We start from the raw sequence: 24,273 nt of genomic DNA, 5'->3' as shown, positions 1-24,273 counted from the left end.
TATTTACTCTGCCTCATTGTTCTGATTAAATACTGGGCAAAATTAGCTCTTTCACAGAGAAGTATTTAGTATTATCTCCTCTTACACCAGGATGTTTTCCCACATTAGCAAAGCCTTTTTTTTTTTTTTTTGCAACAACTTAGCCTTTGGAGAGCTGTGTCATTAATAGGATTATGAGAAGGAAAAGATGATTTAATATTATTGAGAGACTTTGGAACGCCGGGCCGCCGCCGTGTTGGAATGACCGGGCTGGAAACGTATGTCATCGGGCTGAGGATGAAGTCCAGAGGATGCGGACAGCATTTCATCTTAATTAGCTCCAGTCCCCGCTGTAGGAAAGTGTCTTGATAAGGGATGGAATTTACCTCCCACCCCTACCTCCCATAAACACTGATAGAGAGTCCATTTGTTAAAACAGAAGGGGTGAAGGGGGGTTTCAGATGCTGTAGTCACACAGACCTTTATGTAGCATCTTTCTGTGCTGATCCTGTCTCGAAACTGCACAGGTTCTCCTTCTTTTTGTAAAAAATAATTTTTCTTTATTGATTTTAGAGAAGAAGGGAGAGAGAGAGAGAAACATCGAGGAGAGAGAACATCAACTGGCCGCCTCCTGCACGCCCCCCGCTGGGGATCAGGCCCACAACCTGGACATGTGCCCTGACCGGGAATCAAACCGGTGACTTCTTGGTGCACGGTCGACGCTCAACCACTGAGCCACACCGGCCAGTCTCTGCTTCCATTCTTAATCACTTTTCCTTGTTTGTTTGTTTGTTTGTTTTTACCATTTCGGTTAAAAAAAACACACACACACACAAAAAAACAGGCCATTCTGCTCAAGCGCTGTCTGGCTCAGCCCCGTGCTTGGGGGAACGGCCGGCTGTTCTGAGCGCGCAGTATCAGACACTGGGTTTTTCCAAAGGTTGTCATTTAGGCAAACTGAAAGCATTTGTTTTTAACTTGTTCTTTGGCCAAAAGTCTGGAGCAGGGTGGATGTTACGGAAGCCCCAGCCAATGGCTGTACGGGCTCCGAAATGTTTTGTAAATGACTTGTTCTGGTGGCGTTCCAAGCTGGCCTACGGTCCGGGGTTGCTGCCTGCGTCTTCCAGCCCTTACATTTTACTTGGATGACTCTGGTTCAGCCCTGCCCCGCCCTTCGGTCCTCCGCCAGACTGATGACAGAAATAGAAAGATAAAGATGTTATTAGGCGGGCCCTCGGTGGTCCTCCGGGCCGTGGAGCCTTCAGCTCGCGGCCCCGATTGAGCGAGCTCCTTCCCCGAGGCCGGACAACGGTTTGCAGGGCCCCAGCCGGCGTTCTGTTGCATCGGAGGGGACTTTGCCTCCGGAGGCTTATCAGAGCTCAGGTTTCTTCCCAGCAGTGATGCAACATGGAAAGGGATCCTTCCATTCACCACAGATGGAATTTTATCTGACAGTTTCGTGGGCTAGGACCACGTGAAGTGCAAATGAACAGAAAGTTCCTGGCAAGCCAGGCGCGGGGACCGAAAGTGACCAGATTGCGCTTGGGGTTGATGAACTGTCCCGGCTGGGGGCAGAGGCGGCCGGCTCGCGTGGGGACAGGAGAGGTTCCCAGCTGCCTCTCTACCCCGTCAGCACCCCCAGCAGCATCGAGCAGAACAGTGGCTGCGAGGAATTGGGAGAGAGTGAGTTCTGGAACAGGCTGTAGAAGGTGGTGCTTTGTTATTTCACGGGGCAGGGTTGGCACGTCCGGTTAGATGCCATCTCTGAGTCACACGTGCCAGCCGGACGCACCCCTGGCCCCACCTCTGCCCTGTGACGTCAACAGCAGCACCCGTCACTCCACGCTTGTCCCACCTCCTGTCAACCTCACCTCGCCCAAGTCCTGTGTGTCCCCCAGGAACTGCACCCGAGACTCTGGTCTGCGAGCCGATGCTCCAACCGCTGAGCCAAACTGGCCAGGGCCCAACATGGCTTTTGAGCTCTTTGGGGTGTGTCTAAGGGACTCAATCTCCTGGTGTCTTCTAGACACACTGGTGGCGGGACAGGCTGCGATACTTCTTTCTAAGCACTTTGTCCCTCCGAAGACCGAAGATGCCATTGGAGTCAGTCCCACCGTTCAGTGTGAGGCTGTGTCTGGGCTGTCTGGCTGTCCGGCCTCGGGACAGTAGGGAGGCGAGAAAGCTGTAGAAGCTTCAGGTCCTGCAGGAGCTGCTCAGGTGGCCCCCACCCGGCTGTTAGGGCCTCCGGGCTTGGTCTGGGCTCGCCCGCCTTGGGCGGCCCCACCCTTGAGGCTCCTGTGCCCCTCTCCTCCCTCCACCTCCCCACCCGGGGCCCCTTCTCAGAGGCTGCTTCACGCTCTGGGCTGCCTGCTGGGGCCCCCACCAGGCACCAACTTGAGAGCAGGGCCCAGGAGCCCTCATCCTGAGAAGCTCAGTTCTAGCCTCAGGCTGGGCCCCGGGGGGAAGGTAGTGACTCAGGTGTGACCACGGCAGCAGGACCCAAACAATGTCTTGATGTGGGAGTTCTTTTTCCTCTGACCTTTTTTTAAAAGTAGAGGAAAGTCTTCCAGCTTGAAATTCCCTCTCTCTCTCTCTGTCTCTCTCTCTCTCTCTGTCTCTCTCTCTCTCTCTCTGTCTCTCTCTCTCTCTGTCTCTGTCTCTCTCTCTCACACATACACACAGTGCAGCCGTGTGCCAGGCACTGATGTGAGCTCTTACTGCATATACCAGTCCGTATCCCAGTGCCACCTCCTGACAGCCCACGGCGACCCATTGTGCAGACGAGCAGACTGAGGCCGGAGAGGTTGAAGCTGGGACTTGAACCCAGGCAGCTCGGCTCTGGGATCCCTGCTCTGAAAAATCACTTACTCCACCGGTCTGACTTTTGCCCTTGGCTGTGAAGGCAGACCGTGCCGATCGGCAGAAATGCATCAAACCCTGCGAATAATTTTTCCATTTTATTTTATTTATTTATTTATTCTTTGTTGATTTTAGAGAGAGAGGGAGGAAGGGAGAGGGAGAGAGAGAAAAAACATCAATTGATCGCCTCCTGCATGCCCCCCACTGGGGATCAGGCCCACAACCTGGGCATTGTGCCCTGACCGGGAATCGAACTGGTGACCACTTGGTGCAGGGTCGACGCTCAACCACTGAGCCACACTGGCCGGGCTAATTTTTCCATTTTAAATGAGTAGTCATGTCACCTTCAGGCAAAGGCTGCTGTTAATACTTTGCTGTACCCCTTTCGAGACTTTTCTCTGTGCGTGTTTGGGGATCATGTTCCCAGAGGCCGCTAGAAGCGGCAATACATGGATTATCGAAGTTGCTCACTCGCTGTAACATCTTGCTTCTGAGTTCTGAGCAGCATGGGACCCATTTCTCTTCTCTCTTACGTTTCCAGCCCAGTACACGTGTGTTCTTTTCATTCTGGTGACAAGGGTCAACCAGACAGTTGGCAGTGTCGCTGGGTCTTCATTCTTTTTCGTGGGATGACCTCAGAGTCTATCAGAGTGCTACTGTCTCCCCTCCACGTAGCCAGACGTTTTCATTTCTCAACTGTGGCGACTTGGAAATGAAAAGGTCTCCTTGGCCCTGGCCAGTTGTTCAGTGGTTAGAACATTGGCCTGTGGACTGAAGGGTCTCAGATTCGGTTCCCCATCAAGGACACATACCTGGGTTGCAGGTTCGATCCCCGGCCCCGGAAGCAGCCAGTCGATGTGTCTTTCTCACACTGATGCCTCTCTCTCCCCTCCTCCTTGTAACTTACCATCGAAGACATCTAAAATGACACAGATATTCACAAGAAAGACACCGGAGCTCCTATGGAGAAGGCCGCACACAGCCAGGATTGGGCTTTTCAAATAAATCACAACTGCGTTTCCCCCGTAGGTGAAATGGCTTCAGCAACAAGAGGTGAAGCGCAGGGTGAAGAGACAGGCACGGGGCGACCCCCAGGCCCTTTACTTCAACGACCCCATTTGGTCCAACATGTGGTACATGGTGAGTGGGCGCGGCCTCTGTCCCCAGCATTTGCGGTGGCGCTGTGTCCGGGATGGGCTGATTTCCCCCCACGGGGCTCAGTTCTCCCAGTAACTCCAAACAGACACACTGGATCTTGAGGGTAAACCCTTCCTTCACGCGGGGCAGCCCAAGATTTCTTGTGAATTCTTTTTGAACGTGTATGGAAGTCCCAGGGGGCTCACTGAGCAGGGAGACTGCTAGGCTGGTCCAGTGGGGGCGATGAGCCCTGCACAGAGGCCCCAAGGCAGCTGCTGTCCTAGGAAGACGACAGGTTGCAGGGACAGAAAAGCCCATGGCGCCCCCTGTGCTGACTCCCAGAAACCAGGGCGAAGGAGCGTCTCTGCTCTGGAAGGTGCAAGGGTGTTGCCTCCCCACCTGCTTGCGAGCGTCGGAGCCAACGGGGGGCGCCCTCGTCTGTTCTGGGTCAAGCGTCTGTGTGTTTCTGTGCGTACAGCACTGTGGGGACAAGAACAGCCGCTGCCGATCGGAGATGAACGTGCAGGCGGCGTGGAAGAGAGGCTACACGGGGAGGAACGTGGTGGTCACCATCCTGGATGACGGCATCGAGAGGAATCACCCCGACCTGGCCCCGAATTACGTAAGTGAGGCCTCAGAAATGACGTGCCGGCCACTCTCGGCATTAAATAAGCGCAACACGGGCCCTGGCCGGTTTGGCTCAGCGGTTAGAGTGTCGGCCTGAGGTCCAGAGAGACCCGGGTTCGGTTCCCGCTAAGGGCACGTACCTCGGTTGCAGTTTGTCCCCGGCCCTGGTTGGTCGTGCGGGTGGCAGCCACTCGATGTGTCCCTTTCACGTCGATGTTTCTCTCTCTCTCTCTTCCTCTCTCTCCCACCCGCCCACTCTGTCTGAACAAAAAAATGGAAAAATGTCCTCGGGTGAGGATAAAAAAATAAATAAATAAATAAGCACAACACGGATTGGACTGTGCAGGTCCCCTTAGGCACGAATTTTTTCCCCTTAATAAATACTATCATCGTATTTTTTCTTAACTTTCTTTGGCTTACTTTATTGTAGGAATACAGCATCTAATACATATAGCATATAAAATATGTGTTAATTGACTATGTTATCGGGAAGGCTTCCGGGTAACAGTAGGCTGTTAGTAATTCAGTTTTTGGGGAAATCAAAAGTAATACATGGCCCTGGCCTGTTTGGGTCAGTGGTTAGAGCATCGGCCTACGAACCAGAGAGACCCGGGTTCGGTTCTGCTAAGGGCATGTACCTCAGTTGCAGCTTGTCCCCGGCCCTGGTTGGGTCATGTGGGTGGCAACCAGTCGATGTGTTTCTCTCACATTGATGTTTCTCTCTCTCTCTTCCCCCCTCCCTCCCTCCTGCTCTGAAAATAAATGCAAAAATGTCCTCGGGTGAGGATATTAATAAGTAAATAAATAAGTAAATAATACATGGATTTTTCAGCTGCATGGGGTCAGTGCCCCTAGTCTCCCCCCCCCCCCATTGTTCAGGAATCAACTGTGCAAATTTGGAAAACAAGGTGAATTTCCCCCCTTATTAAGTTAGTACAGAAAATCATGGTTGTGGGAGTTGGTGAAACAAACGTTCACTGGCTGCCCTCTGTCGCCGGCCGCCCTCTGTCGCTGGCCGCCCTCTGTCACCGGCCGCCCTCTGTCGCCGGCCGCCCTCTGTCACTGGCCGCCCTCTGTCGCTGGGTCCTGCAGCCAGGCAGAGTTTGAGCACAGGGATTTGTCCACATGTTTGAGGAGTCACACGTACTTCTAGGACTGGAAGCTAAAGAACTCAGACACATATCAGACCCACATTAACAACATAAAAAATGACAGAGTCAAAACATGGGGTCTGGGTCCCTACTAGTTAGCTTCCCTGTGCCTCCGTGTCACGGTCTATAAAACGAAGTGAATGATGGCACTAACATCTCCAGGGGTTATTGTGCGGATTCAGTGGGTTCTTAAACGTGAAGAAGAGAACTTGGCACATAGTAAATGTAACAAGTGCTTTCAATATTCTAAGGAACCTGGGTGCCTAACAACATTCAATCACATCAGATCCTTTTGATAGACAGTTGGGCAGCCCTTAAAAATAGCAGTTTGGAAGGTTCCGTCAATACCACCAGAGGGCTTTTGTGATGTGTTTTAAATGGAAGATGTGACGTCATAGGAATATGATGATTACATGTATAGAAACAAAAACACGTATATTAAAAATATAAGATCAAGGAAGTTCTGACCCCTGGGCGAGACTTGAGGGCGTCGTGTTAAGTGAAACAATCCAGTCACAAAAGGACAGATCCTGTCCGAGTCCACGTGTCCGAGGCTTGTGGAGAGTCACGTGCACAAAGACAGAACAACAAATAGTGGGGGGCAGGGGCTGGGGTGGGGGGCACAGTTAGCGTTTAATGGTGCAGTTTCAGGTTCACAAGATGAAAACAGTCCTGTGGGTGGATGACGGTCGGTGGCGATGGCCGCACAGCTGAGTGAATGAACTCCGCGTCACAGAACTGCACTTAAAAATGCTTAGGATGGTAAACTGTGTTTTTGCACAAGGAAAACACGTACAAGATACAATACGTAGACGCTGTATTATAGGACTGCACACCTGAAACCTATATGATTTTATTAACCGATGCCACGCCAATACCTTCAGTCAAGAAGTAAAACAGCAAAGGAAGCATCTGTACAGTGACAGTTACAGGGACGGAGGCCAGGTGCCCGCTCCTGTCTGCTTCCCAGCGGGTGTGATGTGAGCGTGGACCGGGTGCTCTTGTCTGTGTCTCGCTCACTGAGCTTTCGTTTCTTAGGACTCCTATGCAAGCTACGACGTCAATGGAAATGACTACGACCCTTCTCCACGATACGACGCGAGCAATGAGAACAAGTAGGTCCTGCACGCTCCTGGCTTCCCCGCCCCGCTCCCTGCAGAGACACACTGAGAGGGGACACAGACGGTGACAGGCTGCCTGGCTCGTGTCAGGTTCACCCAGGAGCCAGGCCGGGCAGCCTCTGTGAATGTAGCCTCCCCCTTAGGAGTAGCCAGAAATGGATCTTTGACCCAGTTGGCTTTGTTTCAAACCTTGTCAGAAGGGATTTTTTTTTTAATCCTCACCCAAGGATATTTTTCTCTTTATCTTCAGATAGAGCAGGAGGGAGAGGGAGAGAGAGAGAAACATCGATGTGAGAGGGACACTTGCCTGGTTGCCTCCCGCACCACCCCGACCAGGGCCGGGGACGAACTGCAACCGAGGTACGTGCCCTTGGCCGGAATCGAACCCGCAACTCTTTGGTCTGTGGACCAACGCTCTAACCGCTGAGCCAAACCGGCCAGAGCTGTCAGAATGTTTTAAAAGAATAACCCTGACATCCAGTGGCCTCCATGGGGCTGAGGTAAGACACCAGTCCGGCCTGTTTGAGCACCGGTCACGTGCCGGAGATTTTTGGACTCTGACCTGGTGAGGGAGGCAGAAGGGGCAGGATTGGTGTTGGAAAACCCTGGGTTCAAATCCCAGACCCACCACGCTGGCGGGTGAGTTGCGTCCCTTTATTGAGTCTCTGTGTCTCAGAAACTTTCCCGGGGACAGGTTGCTGCCGACCTCCAGGGCCAGGGGGAGCAGGGAGAGGGCAGATGACACACCGAGGGGGGGGGGTGCTCTGTCATCAGGGTTGTCTCATCCCTTTGCAGCTGAAGGTGGTGGCGTCGGGAGAGATCAGGTGACCGGGGCACTGTCCGTGGTGGCCCTGGGGACTTTATTTGCTGTGTCCTTTCTCTGTGAGCATGTCCCGTACCCTGAGCTCAGCATTCTTCCAAAAATATTTACAGAAAAAGAAGAAAAGCCTTCTTTCTTTCTTCCCGCTGTCGACATGACGCTGGCCAAGATGTGTGCGACCAACGTCATATTTCACTTGTCAGTTGACCCGATGCTGAGGTGTGGGTGCTGGGGCCACACGGCGCTGTGTAGGGGTCTGGCCGGCTGACGCGGCCCACACCACAGGCAGCGGGGCCCAGAGAGGCCGCACCCGGCGCTCTGTCCCTGCCTCACGTCCCAAGGTGCCCTTCCGGCTCAGCAGTGGGGTGCGGGGCGCCTCGTTTCCCAGCCACACGTCCACAGGGCCAGGAGGAGTGATCCAGAAACCGTGCAGTGACCCTTGAAGGGCAGGCTTAGTCCCGGGTGAGACGCCGAGCTCTGTGACGCGTGGGCAGCCCTGGCCAGGGGCAGCCTGGGTTCTGAGGATGGATGACTCCCTTCCAGGACACGCAGCCCCGGGGCTATTTTTAAAGGTGGTTTTAGATTTCCATCAGTGATTCTAATCCCCTGTGGACGCTTCTCAAAGAGGTGCTGTTGAAACCTGCCCACATTTTGGCCCTGGCTGGAGAAATTGACCCTGGGCAGCACAATGGATAATGGGGTCATTACTGAGGAGAGCAATTTGTTTTTCTGGCGATTTCTTCATCGTTCCCCCCGTTCTGTGGGGCGCTCGATGGAAAGTGCTTTTTCCTCCAGCTCTTGCTTAAACGGCGTGGAAATGATGGTGGGGGAGCTGTCCGGGGTGAGCGTGGGGGCGGCAGGTACACCGGGCACGAGACATCGGGGCTCGTTTTGTTCTGTCTTCCATCCTGGCAGCTGCGGCCACTCGGCTGTCGGTGCCAGGCAGCGCGCCAGGCACAGTGTGGGCATGGGGCACAGGCCCAGGGGCAGCAGCCCCCCCGGACGTGGGCGTCGGGAGACAGCCCCTGAGCAAGCGCGCACCATTTCCAAGGTGGCAGGGAGGCCTCGTCAGCCTGCAGGTGTGGGGGACAGGGCTGCCCGGGGCTGTGCAAGGCCTGGCGTGATGCTCGCTCCCAGGGTCGTGAGGACAGGAGAAACCGCAAACAAGCTTTCGGGTCATTCCTGGGCATGGAGATGGCGGGCCCTTCTCCCTGAGCCCTGAGCCCTGGGCAGTGCACCGAGCTCACTGGAGTGGACGACGGGCCCTTCTCCCTTCTCCCTGAGCCCTGAGCCCTGAGCAGTGCCCCGAGCTCCCTGGAGTGGAGATGACGAGCCCTGGGCCCTGAGCAGTGCACCGAACTCACTGGACTGGACCACGGGCCCTTCTCCCTGAGCCCTGAGCCCTGAGCCCTGGGCAGTGCACCGAGCTCCCTGGAGGTGCTGGCTGCGTCCTCACTCTGTTTCCCGTTTCAGGCACGGCACGCGTTGCGCAGGAGAGGTCGCCGCCTCGGCCAACAACTCCTACTGCATCGTGGGCATCGCGTACAATGCGAAGATAGGAGGTAAGGCCCGGGGCGGGCAGCCTGGGAGCTGCGGGGCGGGCAGGGCGCCAGGGCCACCCGTTCTGCCAGTTGCAGCAGCTTCACCTTCCTTGGCCTCGGCCTGGGGCCAGACCCCTGGGCACGGAGCCTCGTGTCTCCTGAGCTGCAGCCAGGCTGCCCCCAGGGACGGGGCCTGAGGGCCGAGGAATTGCTCCGTTTTGCCTGGAAAACCACCAGAAGGGCACCTTCCGTTGTACTTCTGTCTGCTGGTCCGGTCGCTGAGTCACCACCATCAACCAGCCTTCTCCAAAGCCTCGTGGGTCCCCTCCTGCTCGCTGTCCTGTCACTGTCCCAGCTTTGTCTCCAAGCCTCTCCTTGGTCCCGACTCCCCTCCTGCCCGCCACCCACTTCTGCCCCTGGCCCTCAGCTCTACCAGAGGACTTGTGTCGCAGAGTCCCCCAGACAGGCCCGGGCTTGCAGTCCACGCCCCCAAAGCCTCTCCCGCCTCTCCGTTTGGCTCAGTCCACCCGTGACTGTGGCTTCATGAAGTGCTCCCCGAATCTAGCTGCCCCGTCTCCTTCACCGGAGGGGTTCAGCTCTCCAGGTCCCCGTGAGGAGCCTGAGCCCGGCGGCCTCTCTCTGTCGCTCGGCTTCTCACTGTGACTCGAGCTTCCCTTGCTCGAATGGGGCTGTAGCGCCAGAGGCAGGTCCGCCTGTCCCCACCCACGCCTGGGGGTTGGCAGCCCACACCGGCCGACTAGCAGCCAGGGCCCCGCAGAGCCTATTGGGTGCAGGTGGCTGAGCTGGGAATCAAGCAGGTGCGTGCTGCGGGCGTGAGTGGTTCTCAGCGGGTCCGCGTGAACCTGGGGCACTGCCGCCCCCACCCCCCGTCTCTCAGCTTGAAACCGCTCCATGCTGGGGTGCCATTTGCCCAGGGACTCCCCCCTCCCCCAGCCCTCCTAGGAGCAGCGCCAGGTGAGGAGGAGGGGCCCGGGTTCCCCGCATCACCCACTCCTTGGAGAAGGTGAGATTTGAAAAGGGGGTACCCATTGTTGACTTAATTAGGATTCTGCCTGCCCTTTTTTTTTTCTTTCCTTTGGAAATCTCTGAAGTGGCCAGATTTTTTCATGCTATGACAGCATCCTGCCAAGGGCGTGTCCCGTAGAACAGACAGGACCCTCGCCAAGCCTTGCTCTTTCTTTTTTTTTTTTAATCCTCACCTGAGGTATTTTCCCATTTTTTGTTCAGATAGAGTGGGAGGGAGAGAGAGGAAGAGAGAGAGAGAGAGAGAGAGAGAAACATCAACATGAAAGGGACACATCGAGTGGCCGCCACTCACACGACCAACCAGGGCCGGGGACAAACTGCAACTGAGGTACGTGCCCTTAGCGGGAACCGAACCCAGGTCTCTCTGGACCGCAGGCCGACGCTCTAACCGCTGAGCCAAACCGGCCAGGGCCCAAGCCTTGCTCTCACGAGAGTTCTCTGACACGGGTTGTGTCCTTTCTCCCCGGAGCTTTCGGTGAGTGAAGACACTGACTAGTGCCAGTCTCCTTCCCACCACTCTGGCTGTGTGTCCTTGGACAACAGAAGTAACCTCTCTGAGCCCAGGTTCCTCCCGCCGTGGGGGAAACGCGGCCACCTCCCCAGACCTGTTGTGACAGTGGGGTCACATGCTCTATGTGAAGGGCGTTGACACAGGGCTGAGTCCGCAGGGAGCCCCTGAGCCACTCTGTCCCTCCCGCTGAAACTCGGAGGCAAAGTAGAAATGATTTCTGTTGCTCTGAGTGAAGAGTAGAGCCCACCTTTGGGGTTGTCTGAGCCTTGTTCCCGAGGTCCCCGGCCGGGAAACACTGGTGTCATCTGGGAGCTGTTGGAAGCGCAGACTCCTAGCCCCCAGTCCAGCCCCACGCCCCCCGAGTCAGAATCTGCACTATAACAAGGTCCCCAAAGGTGTGACGACAGTGACCATTTGAGAATGCTTGTTTGGAGGGCACAAGTCGGGCGGGTGGTCACACTGCGCTTGGACTGTGGAGTGAAGAACTCCTGAGAGCCCTGGCTGGTTTGCTAAGTGGTTAGAGCGTCGGCCTGCGGTCGAGAGAGACCCGGGTTCGGTTCCCGCTAGGGGCACGTACCTCAGTTGCAGTTTGTCCCCGGCCCTGGTTGGTCGTGCGGGTGGCAGCCACTCGATGTGTCCCTTTCATGTCGATGTCTCTCTCTCTCTCTCTTCCTCTCTCTCCCTCCCACTCTATCTGAACAAAAAATGGAAAAAAAGTCCTCGAGTGAGGATAAAAAAAAAAGAACTCCTGAGAAAGCACACAGTGTGTTTGGTCTCGCTGCGTCTGCTCCGTGCTCATTGCACAACTGTCCCCCCATGTTGGCCGCGTTCTGGAGAGAGCCCCTCTACCGCCAGGCTCGGGAACAGGAGTGGTTTTTAGTTAAAGTATTTAATGTAATTGAGCGTGACCTGCACGCACAACACTGTGCTAGCCTCTGAGGAGGAAAACGAAGAGATGACGGGCGCAGTGTGGGGCCCCCCGGAGCTGAGCATGTCTTTGCAGAGCCCCAATACGAAAGACAGTACAGGACCTTGTGCTGACAAGACGGGCAGGCAGGGTGGGTGGCAGGGTAAGCGTTCGGTGAGGGCAGACACATGGGAGCACGGGATCCTGACCGCTGAGCCAACACTAGGAGCCACAGAGAGACGGACCACGGGTGGGGCTGGCCCTTAGAGGCAAGTCTGTGAGGTTGAGGCTGGCTGGACCCAGGAACCTGTGACAGCCACGTCTCCAAAGCGACTTCATCTTCTCCACAGAGGTGATCTTGTCCTTCAGGCCCAGCCCTGGATAGGCAACCTTCAGGTACCCCAAATATACTCCCCTTCCCCCATGAGTGTGCTGGCATAGGGTAGAGAATTTCTCTGAGATATTCTTGGAGCTGATCAGGAGCCATACTTTGTTATATATATATTTTAAGTAGTTGCTCAAGAGATTGAAGTGGATATCCCAGCTTATCCATTGTAGCTGGATAACAGATGAATGTGTAATGTATGAACCTAAAGTAGATTATTCAAATTTACACTCAGTCTCTGTGCTGTTGTTTTTATATGTTTGCTTCATACATTGTAAACCCACAATGCATTGTTGTTCTTGCTTTAAACAGTGGACTTTTAAAATGAAATATATTCGCCTACGTAATGACCATTCCCAGTGCTTTGTGTTACTTTTTACCTTCAGTGTCCAACTGCTTTCAATTTTTCTTCCTCCTGAAAATCTCTTTTAGTGTTTCTTGAAGTGCAGGTATGCTGGTGAGAAATTATCTCAGCTTTTATCTGAAAGTGTGTTTGTTTCATCTTCATCTTAAGAGAAATTTTGCTGGACACAGAATTCTAGCATGGCATGTTTTTCTTTCTGCATTAAAAAAAAAAAAGTTATTCCGTTGTTTCCTGGCATCCATTGTTTCCCGTGATGAGTCAGGTGGCTTTCTTATTTTGTTCCCCTTTATGTAGTGTGATCGACTGCTTTTATAATGTGTTTTTTTCTAGGTGTCCTTTGCTGTGATTTTCTTCATATTTATCCACCTTGAGGTTTGCTGTACTTCCTAATATGTTGTTCTTTTTTGTGTGTTTTGAAATCAAATTTGGAAACATTTCTGTAAATATTTCTTTAAATATGTTTTTCAACCCCGTCTTGCATTTCTTTGGGCACCAATTACAGTTGTTAGATTATTGCTCGATCTGCCTCAGAGGTTATTCAGGCTGTGTTTATTTTTATTTTATTTTATTTTTCTTTTTAGAGTGGAAGGGAGGGAGGAAGAGAGAGAGAAAGAAACATCAATGTGAGAGAAACATATTAATTCGTTGCCTCTTGCATGACCCCAGCCAGGAATCGAACCTGCAATCCAGGAATGTGCCCTTGACCGGTAATCAAACAGGAGACCCTTTGGTCTGCAGGCTAACACTCTAACTGCTGAGCCAAACCAGCCAAGATGAGGCTGTGTTTCTTTTTTTAAATTCTTTTTTTTTCCCCTCTGTGTGATTCAAGGTTCACTGATCCATTTTATTTCATTGTATCCAGTCTATTAATTTCATCCATTGATTTTTTTTTTTTTCTTTTTTTCTTTTTAACTTTCAGATATTGTGCTTTTCTGTCCTGTGATTTCCATTTGGCTTTTTTTCACTGTTTCCAAATCTTTCCTGAGATTCTCTTTGTCTTCACTCAGTATATCTGTCTTTTATTTTAGACCCTTTAACATATTTATGAACTACTTTAAAACATTCTGTACTTGCCTGGCCGGTTTGGCTTAGTGGTTAGAACGTTGGCCCATGAGTTGCAGGTTTGATTCCAGTCAAGGGCATGTACCTCAGTTGCAGTTTGGTCCCTGGCCCTGGTCAGGGTTGTGTGGGAGGCAGCCAATCAATGTGTTTCTCTCACATTGGTGTTTCTCTCTCTCCCTCCTTCCCTCTTTCTCTCCCCCTCCCACTCTGTCTGAAGTTAAATGGCAGAATATCCTTGGGTGAGGATTTTTTTTTTTAAAGAAAGCATTTTGTACTGATTCCAATATCTAGGTCATTTGTAGGTAAGTTTCTAATGATTCATTATTCTTTTCACAATGGGTGACAGGTTCCTTTTCTTTTGCACATGTCTAGTAATTTTTAATTGTATGCTAGACATTGTTATGCTACATTGTAGACATGCTGGATTCTGTTATCTTTGTCTGAATATTGTTGAGTTTTGTTCTAGTGGTTAGTTCAATTTGAACTTTGGGGGGCTTGATTATTCATTTTTTTATGGTTGATCTCTTTCTAGTTGCCCTTTGCCTTAGGAGGGAAATCCTTTAGCCCAAGCACATAGTCTTTACTCTTAGATTGTGACCCTACTGGTATCTCAATGGAAAGAATGAAGTGTTTACCAAGATCTCCAACTTGGCACGACTCAGACTCCAAATTGACTCCCCTGCGGTGGACAACAGCTGAAATATTTGCTTAGCTCATTCAGCCTCCAGCTGTTTTTTTTCTCCTGAGGTTCCTAGAGTCTTTCCCAAACATGTTTAGTTCATGGGTCAACCGAGTTTTTGAGAGGAGTGGATATGTCCTCTTCAGTAGCTCTGTCCTCTGGGATTTCTCTCTCTTTCCAGCTGCTCTTGCAATCCTAACCCCATCCCCTGCTTCCCAGGGGAACAAGACTGCACTTTCCTGCCTGAGCTCCAGCCTCTTGGTACCAAGAGAAGTGGAGAGTTCCCTCCGAGGAAAATCATCGTATCTGGGATCATACCCAGTATGGTTCCCTTCTTTCTTTAAAAAAAAAATTTTTTTTTCTTCATTGATTTTAGAGAGAAGCAAAGGGAGAGGGAAAGAGAGATAGAGACATTGATAAGAGAGAACATCAACTGGCCGCCTCCTGCATGCCCCCCACTGGGGATCGGGCCCACAACCTGGGCATGTGTCCTGAGCGGGAATCGAACTGATGACTTCTTGGTGCATGGGTCGACGCTCAACCACTGAGCCATGCTGGCTGGACTGGTTTTCTTTCAAGAACTGAATCCCCTGCCTGCCTCTGCTGCCTTCTGGTTGCTTTCCAACTATCTTAAAAAGCTGTTTTGCTGGGGTTTTTTCTTAAAGTTTTTAAAATTAGCATTTTGTCCAGAGTTTATAATTATTATCTTTAGAAGGGTTAGCGTGATAGAAGCTACTCTGTCATCATTAGAACAAAAACTTATAGTTTGTATTTCTCTACCAAAAGATGGTGTATTGGCTAACTATTGCTGCATGACTATTATTCCAAAATGTAGCTGCTTAAAATAGTAAACATTTGTCATCTAGCACAGACAGTGGCTCAGCTGAGTGATTCTGGTTCAGGGTTACTTACGAGGTTGCAGTCAAGCTTTTGGGTGTGACTGTGGTCTGAAGGCTTGACGGGGGCTAGAGGATCAGCTTCCAAGATGGATCACTTATTTGGCTGTTGATTGGGGTCCTCAGTTTCTTGCTGGCTGTTGGCAGGAGGCCTTGATTCTCACCATGTGATCTCCACATAGGGTGCTCAGTCCCCATAACATGGTGGCCAGCTTCCTCTTCGCAGACTCAAGAGAGAACAAGGAGGAGGCAGCAGTGTTTCTTATGACCTCGTCTTTGAAGTCACAGACCATCAGTTCATTCCTACTCTATTTTTTTTTTTAGAAATGGATTACTGAGTCTAAAATATACTTATGGAGAGAGAAATTTTAGGCTGCAACTTTTGAATGGTAAAGTTTCAAGGAATTTGTGGAGGTACTTTCAAATTAGCACAGATGGGCTCTGGCTACAAATTTATACAAAGGGAGTAATCTTTTTCTGCCAACTTCCTTTGTAAAATTACACAGTGTACATTTTTAAATTTTTATTTATTAATTTGTTTTTGTTACAGATGTTTCTCATTTTCCCCCATTGACACCCCCCTCCCCTTACTCCCCACCCATCCCCAGCTTTGTTGTTTGTGTTCATTGGTCATGCATACATGTATGTAAGTTCTGTGGTTTATTTCTTTCCCCCACAAGCCCCCCCTCCTCTGAGGCTTGTCAGTCTGTACCCCACCTCTATGTCTGGGTTAATTTTATTCAGCAGTTTGTTTAGTTCATTATATTCCACAAATAAGTGATATCATGTGATATTTGTCTTTCTCTGCTTGGCTTGTTTCGCTTAGCATAATACTCTCTGGGTCCTTCCATGTCGTCTCAAAGGATAAGAGATCTTTCTTTCTTACAGCTGCATAGTACTCCATTGTGTACATGTACCACAGCTTTTTAATCCTCTCATCTACTGATGGACACTTGGGTTGTCTCCAGATCTTAGTTATTGTAAATAGTGCTGCTATGAACATGGGGGTACATATATTCTTTCTGATTGATGTTTTAGGTTTCTTAGGTTATATTCTTAGAAGTGGGATCACTGGGTCAAATGGCAGTTCAATTTTTAACTTTTTGAGGTAACACCATAGTGTTTTCCACAGTGGCTACACCAGTCTGCATTCCCACCAGCAGTGTACTAGAGTCCCCTTTTCTCCACACCCTCGCCAGCACTTGTTGTTTGATGATTTGTTGATGGCGGCCATTCTGACAGGTGTGAGGTTATACCTCATAGTTATTTTTGTCCTTTTTGGGGAAGTGTCTGTTTAGGTCCTCTGCCCGTTTTTTAGTTGGGTTCTTTGTGTTCCTTTTGTTGAGTTGTATGAGCACTTATACATTTTGGAAATTACCCCTTTATCTGATGCACCATTGGCGATTATGTTCTCCCATGTAGTGGGATCCCTTTTCGTTTTGATGGTTGTTTCTTTTGCTGTGCAGAAGCTTTTTAGTTTGATGTAATCCCATGTGTTTATTTTTTCCTTTGTTTCTCTTGCCTTAGGTGTTGTATGCACATAGTTTTAAAAAAAACATGTTTTGATTGATTTTTTTTTAGAGAAAGGAAAAGAGAGAAGAGAGAAAAAAACATTGATTGGCTTCCTCCTGCGCGCCCCCCACTGGGAATTGAACCTGCAACCTGGGGACGTGCCCCAACCTGGAATCGAACCCTGACCTCTTAGTCCATGGGACAACGCTCAATCCACTGAGCCACATGGGCTGGGTGACACATTATATATGTTTTATCACATAAAGTAATTAAATCAAATGAAATAAGTAGTGGTACTGGCCAAATCAGACCTTTGTTTAAAAAAATAACTGGAGGACACATTAATTGATTTTTCGAGAGAGAGGAACACGGAGAGAGAGAGAGAGAGAGAGACATCGATGTGAGAGAGAACCCGATTGGTTGCCTCCTGCATACACTCGGACTGGGTCTGGGGATTGAACTTGCAACCTGGGCTGGTGTCCTGACTGGGAAGTGAACCCACAGCCTTTCAGGGTATGGGACGATGCTCCAACCAGCTCAGCCACACTGGCCAAGGCCAAATTAGATCTTTAAGAGAACTCTAAAATATAAGGAATGTTTTTATCACAGTTCAGAATAGTACAAGGGAGAAGGTAAAATATCTAGAGCCTGGTGAAAATAGGAATAATCAGGGCTCACCGAGTGCCTGTTGTATAATGGGCACTGACCTAAGGTTTCTACATGAGTTATTGTACACAGTGCCCCCAAAATGCTGTAGATCCTGCTGTTACCCCCATTTTACAAATGAGGGCGGGAAAGTGAGGTAACCTGTCCAGTATCAAACCAGACTGTCTCCAGAACCTCTATTCTCTCAGAACTCTTTTAACCATATATACGGATGGATGGATGGATAAGTATTGTTTTATTAACATTTGATCATACTCAACTTGTTTTTGTAAAACCTATTTGCTTAATTTTCTGAAAACTTAACACAGAAGAAACAAAGTCAAACTGAGTGAGTGCTGAACTCCAGATTTAATTCCATGTTTAATTTTGTTTAATGTTTGATTTCATGCTTCATTTACTTGATTTATGTGACTTCAACTTTAATAAGCGGAAATGAAGGAATTGCTGAATTTCGCATAAATATATCATTATAACGGAGTATTTTTTCAAATATTCTTCTAAGACTATTTAGATAAATAAATAAAAGACCTGAAAGTTCGGAAAACCTTTAAGAGGCCAGGGTTACTATTATTATTTTTTAAATAAACGTTTCCCACAGTAGGTGAGTCCCTTTAGTGTCTTCTCACCCCTTTTAGCTCAATTTTAGCTTCTTGTTTGTGTTTGTTTTCACGTGGTCAGGGGTCGGTATTGCCATCTGTGACAGGGATTCTCACAGCTGTGTAAGTCTTGACTCACCATCATTTCCGGCACAGCCTTTTCAACCCTGGGTCATTTATTTTGATTCCTCCCTTAATTCGCTGGATTTCATCACGAAGTAGCTTTTTCAAAGGAGGCTAACTGGTGTGTTTCCTGAGCTCTCTGATCTTTGCGAATGTCTCTGGGTCGCCCGTAGACTTGAATGATACCTGTGTCGTGTGTGATAATCGTACAGAACTTGGTGCACGTGGCCCGTTTGTCCCCGAGTCAGTGTTGCTTGGAGAAGTTTGTGGCCAGTCTGATTTCTTTCCCTTGTAGGTTCCTTTACTCTTGAGGTCCCGTAGCTTTGCTGGGCCACCCCTGGGGGAGGATTCTTTTATAGCTGCTGTCCTTGGGATCCAGTATCATTGAAAATATCTGTTTTATTTCATTTCAGGCAAATTTTCTTCTGTTCCGGTTTTGAATATTTTGGGTTCTGTATGTTCAGTTCTTTTCTTCACGTGTGTGCCTTTGAGACGCATATTGGACTTCTAGTTCCTGATTTCTGTCTCTTTCTAATCATATTGAGCTGTTTGCTCCTTTTTTATTTTATTTTCTCTCCGTTTTTCTCAACCTTGCCCTCTGACAGTTTCATCGGGGTCCTTTTTTCTGGGAGAAAATTCTAATGTGGCTTTCATTTCTACAGTTGTTTAACTTTATTCCCATAGGATGAGCACACTTTGGGCCTCTTTCTTTTTATTTTGATTGTTTTTTTCTTTTTCCTTATTGTCATCACCATTTGGGGGCCTCTTTCTTTTGTCTCGTTATCGCATCTTGAACCCTTGTGTTTGTTTTGTTTCGTTTGAGCTCTTGCTTTAGAGAGAAGTCCATACTTTCGCTAAATTTGGGGTTTTATGGAGAAATATTTGTTTATACTTTTGATCATTTCCCAGCATGTATGCCCCTTTTTTTCTTGTTTCTTGTGTCATTGCATAGGGGTCATGCTGGTCACTTTCTGGTTGTCATCAATGGCCGAAGAGGAGGGGGACCTTGTCTCGAGGCCATAAGATGCTAACATGCAGGGCGCAGGAGCAGGAGAGACAGCTTGCCTGCAGCACCGTGGATTCGGGTTGCAGACCTGGAGTGTCCTGTCCTGCAGTTGAGCGGGTGGATTAACATTAATTCATTAAAAAAATTTTTTTTCTTTATTGATTTTAGAGAGAGAGGAAGTGAGAGGGAGAGAGAGATAGAAACATCGATGAGAGAGAACATCGATTGGCCGCCTCCTGCACGCCCCCCACTGGGGATCAGGCCCACAACCTGGGCATGTGCCCTGACCGGGAATCGAACCCGCGACCTCTTGGTGCATGGGTCGACGCTCAACCACTGAGCCATACTGGCCAGACAGCATTAATTCATTTTATGCTCACCACAAGGGAGAGGGGCAGAGCTGGTTGTCAACTTGCTTTTTCACCTCCAACAAACCACACCACCAAAACCATCTGTTCTCAGAAAGATGGGGTGTGTGTGTGATTCCTGGTCAGAACCCCTGGCTTCTCATGTTTGCTGTAAAAGCAATACGGTGTGCAAAGAACAAACTCAACCAGCCACCTGCCCCAGTCACGGGGCCCTGAGGGATGTCGCCCACTTTGTGGAAAAATTATTCCAGAGACGTGTCATCCTCATTATTTTCAGAGAGGGGGTGAGGGGTGCACCTACCTCTGTGTTTAACTGGAAGTCCTTTTGTTTTAGGGAAATTGAATCTTCCGTGACGTTTTAGAGCTGTACGTGGATTTGTGCCCCTTTTCTCTGTATTTCCATAAACATCTGTTTGAAGTTCATCAGCTTGGTTCCTCTTCCCTTGTGACTCCGGGGTTTCGGACCTCGCTCAGCCACGCCCGAGATAACAAGTCCACCCCCCTGCATTTCCTCCAGAAACGTGGTTTGGTCAGAATAGTTCATCTTAGAATTTTTATGATGTGTCTTTTGTGCTTAGCTATTTAATCCATATGGAATTTATTTCTGTGAACGCCAAGGAGGAGAGGTCCACCCCCTCCCCCCCAGATGAACATTTAGTGGTCTCCGCACGCCACCTCATCACACGCAGACTCGCCCTGTGAGTGCGTCCCATCAGTCTGTGTTGTTTTCTTTTTTTTATTTTTTTATCCTCACCCGAGGACATTTTTCCATTTTTTGCACAGATAGAGTGGGAGGGAGAGAGAGGAAGAGAGAGAGAGAGAGAGAAACATCGATGTGAAAGGGACACATCGAGTGGCTGCCACCCGCACGACCGACCAGGGCCGGGGACAAACTGCAACCGAGGTACATGCCCTTAGCGGGAACCGAACCTGGGTCTTTCTGAACCGCAGGCCGGTGCTCTAACCACTGAGCCAAACCAGCCAGGGCTCATGTCCTCTTTGACATCCCTTTTTAAAGTTCTTATCGCTATCTTCATACTGACCTTATACATTTCTTGTTCGGTTTATACCTAGGTTGATTTTTTAAAATTGTATTTCTAATGGGGTGTTTTTGAAAAGGATATAGGAAAACTATTGATTTTTGTGTGTTTGTGGATTTTCTTTTTTTAAATCTAGCAACCTTAGTTAACTATGGGTGTTGTTATTTTTTATTCTCTTGGCTTTTCTAAACAGGTGTACATAAAAGCTGTCTGTGAGTACAGTGGTGGGTTCTATCTCTTTAATCTTTGTGTGTGTGTGTTAATCCTCACCCGAGGATATTTTTCCATTGATTTTTAGAGAGAGTGGAAGGGGAGGGAGAGAGAGAAAAATATCAATGTGAGAGAGACACATTGATTGGTTGCCTCCTGCACAACTCTGACTGGGGCCGGGGATCGAACCTGCAACCCAGGTATGTGCCTTTGACTGGGAATCAAACCCACAACCCTTCGGTATGCAGGCTGACGCTCTTACTGTGGAGCCAAATGGCCAGGGCCATCTCTTTAATCTTACTAACTCTCTTTTCTTTTTTCCTGGTTACTTCAGTGTCTAGGGAGTGCTGACGAATATGCAGTAGTGGTGATTTATAGGTTTCGTTGTTTTATCTCTGACTTAGGAATGTTTCTGGTTTTACACCATTTGTAGATGTCTCCTGTAGGCCACACTTTATTAAACGAAGGACATGTTTATATTCCAGAACTTCTAAGAAGTTTGATGTTGAGTTGTATGACTTGCTTTTAAAAAGCATCTATGGAGGTGATGATACTATATTTCAGTTTTACTATTTAATCTGTTCAGTGTAGTAAGTTACGGTAATAGATCTCCTACCCTTTGAAAGTTTATTCTTTTTTTTTTTTTTTTTATCCTCACCCGAGGACATTTTTCCATTTTTTGTTCAGATAGAGCAGGAGGGAGAGAGAGAGAGAGAAACATCGATGTGAAGGGACACATCGAGTGGCTGCCACCCGCACCACCAACCAGGGCCGGGGACAAACTGCAACCGAGGTACATGCCCTTAGCGGGAACCGAACCCGGGTCTCTCTGGACCGCAGGCTGACGCTCCAACCGCTGAGCCAGCCGGCCAGGGCTGAAAGTTTATTCTTGCATTCTCGGAATAAATTGTTTGATTATGCACATTGTTCTGTTATCACCCTGCAGCATTCAATTGTTCATATTTGCCTCTTTTTTAATAAGCTGGCGTGAGCTGCGGGGGCTGTTTCTGTGAGGTCTCGCTCCTGTGTGGGTGTCAGCATGAGGCTGGTTTGGGAGAATGAGTTAGGCAACTGTCTCTCTTACTGTGATCTGAAACGGCTCATCTACTGTAGACACCGCTTATTTTTTAAGATGTCAGAGCGCTCAGGCAGAGTGGCTCCGTGGGGTGAGCGTCCTCCTGTGCACCGAAAGGTGGCCGGTTCAGTCCCTAGTCAGGGCACATGGAAGGCAACCGATTGATGTTTCTCTCTCCCCTCCTCTCTACCCATATCCAGGTGAGAATTAAATATTAGGCGAGCTGATTAATGAATCTGCCCAGACATGGTAACACTTTAAAAGGTTAGATCTTGCCCTGGCCGGTGTTGTTCAGTGGTTAGAGCATCGGCCTGCAGTCCGGAGAGACCCGGGTTCGGTTCCTGCTAAGGGCACGTACCTCGGTTGCAGTTTGTCCCCGGCCCTGGTTGGGTCGTGCGGGTGGCAGCCACTCGATGTGTCCCTTCACATCAATGTTTCTCTCTTTCTCTCCCTCCCACTCTATCTGAACAAAATATCGAAAAGTGTCCTCGGGTGAGGATAAAACAATAAAATAAAAGGTTAGATCTTTTCAGGTTTTGTATTTCTCCTGGAGTGAATCTTGATTGTTACTTTTTCCTATAAGATCATCCATTTCTCAGACTTTCAAATAGCAGACATTTAATATCACATTCTAATAATCAAAAATAAACATCTTTCATTTTTATACTTATAATTGTTCCTAACTTAGCTCACTTTTTTTCCTTGATCAGACTGATGAAAAATTTGCTACTTCCTATCAGATAGATTTTCTAAAGAACTATGTTTTTGATGGCCCTTTTATTTTCTAAACCCTGAATTTCTGCTTTTCTTTGTTTGTTAATTCCTTCATTTTACATTTTTATTGTGGTTTCGTCATAGCTCCTTGAACAGAGTGCTTTTCTCGCTTTGCTGTGCTCCAGTGTGTTCTATACTTTCTCTCGTTGTCCATCTTTGACTTAATTATACAATTATACAGTGCTCTTACGGTTACTCAATTTCGAGTAACTTTTTTCAGCTTTGATTTTTCTCTTTACTAAGGGCTTTAAAATGTGTTCTAAATGGATAGATATTTTTTTGACCATTTCTTTTGTTGCTATTTTTTTTTTATCCTCACTTGAGGATATGTTTATTGATTTTAGAAAGAGAAATGGTGTCTGGCCGGTGTGGCTCAGTGGTTGAGCATCGACCCATGCACCAAGAGGTCTCCTGTTCGATTCCCAGTCAGGGCACATGCCCAGGTTGTGGGCCCGATCCCCAGTGGGGGCCATGCAGGTGGCGGCCAATCAATATTCCCTCTCATCGATGTTTCTGTCTCTCTCTCTCTCCCCCTTCCTCTCTCTCTAAAATCAATACATAAAAAAAAATACATAGAGAAATGGGGAGAGAGAGAAATGTTGATGTGAGAGAGAAGCATGGATCAGCTACCTCTCATACACACCCTGACTGGGGATCAAACCTACAACCAAGGTATGTGCACTGACCGGGAATCGAACCCACAACCTTTTTGGTGTACAGGATGATGCTTCAACCAACTGAGCCACATGGCTGGGGCTTGTTGCTAATTTTTCCTTTATTTTATCAGAGACTGTGTTCTGTATAATTTTTGTCTTTTCGAATTTGTTGAGAATTTCTTTGTGGTCTAATACATGTTCAATTTTTGTAAGTATTCCAATGGTATTTGAATTTGAAGAGTATTTTTGTTCTGTGCTCATTGAGTACAAAAATCTACATCTATTAGATCAGAGGCTGCAACTAGGAGCCCACAGGCTGCCGTAGACAACACTACACACGCATTCCGTGTCACCCACCAGGTTTTTTTTTTAAACTTCACCAAACATTTACAAATGAAGAGATTTTTTCTTTCTTTTTTTTTTTATTGAGTTTAGAAAGAGAAGAAGGGAGAGGGGGAGAGAGAGAGAGAAACATCGATGAGAGAGAATATTTATTGACCTACTCCTGCATGCCCCCCACTGGGGATTTGGCCCACAACCTGGGCATTTGCCGTGACCGGGAATCAAACTGGCGACCTCTTGGTGCGTGGGTCAATGCTTGACCACTGAGCCACACTGGCCAGGCTGCAAATGAAGAGATTTTATATGAAAGTACAGTTTGGAGTCTCTCTTGAAACATTTTCACTGCTAAGTAATATTCCACTGTATGGACATGCCACAGTGGATATCACCATTCACACTTAGAAGGACATCCGAGTTGTTTCTATTTTTGGCCAATTACACGTAAAGCACGTAGAAATATTCTTGTATAGGTTTTTATGTTACTGTAAGTTTCATTTCTTTTGGAAGAATTTAAAAAATTACAAATTCAGTGTCTTGTATAGCTTTTTCAGTGATTGCTCCTGGTATTATGTATCAAGTCACAGTCTTTGGATGTTTTACCAGCTCAGGTGAGGGATAGAAGTCTTACCTCCATTCTATTACCCTCCCCTGTTTATAATTGTTTAAATATTTCTCTATACATTTAGAACAACATGAGACAGTACTACAATTTTCGCTTCAATTGTCAAACATAATTGAGAACATTCAAAAGGAGAAGGCATTTTGCAGCTGTAGGTTTGTGTGTCTTACCAACTTCAGACAGAGTTCAGCCATTATTTC

The 24,273-nt window shown here is 48.5% G+C and overlaps 1 protein-coding gene across 2 annotated transcripts in view; it reads left to right on the top strand.

The window, feature by feature from the left end:
* Nucleotides 1-24,273, top strand: part of PCSK6 (proprotein convertase subtilisin/kexin type 6) — a 120,438-nt gene that overhangs the window by 40,323 nt on the left and 55,842 nt on the right. For both annotated transcript variants that reach the window (XM_036277842.1, XM_036277841.1), the window contains exons 3-6: nt 3,868-3,978; nt 4,454-4,597; nt 6,792-6,868; nt 9,168-9,256. In XM_036277842.1, the coding sequence (XP_036133735.1) occupies nt 3,868-3,978; nt 4,454-4,597; nt 6,792-6,868; nt 9,168-9,256 (421 nt within the window). The remainder of the gene's footprint in view (nt 1-3,867; nt 3,979-4,453; nt 4,598-6,791; nt 6,869-9,167; nt 9,257-24,273) is intronic.

This window comes from Molossus molossus, unplaced genomic scaffold (genome assembly GCF_014108415.1).
Source record: "Molossus molossus isolate mMolMol1 unplaced genomic scaffold, mMolMol1.p scaffold_m16_p_24, whole genome shotgun sequence".
NCBI lineage: Eukaryota > Metazoa > Chordata > Mammalia > Chiroptera > Molossidae > Molossus > Molossus molossus.
Note: the sequence above shows the minus strand (reverse complement) of the source record. Positions and strands in the feature narration are given on the sequence as shown.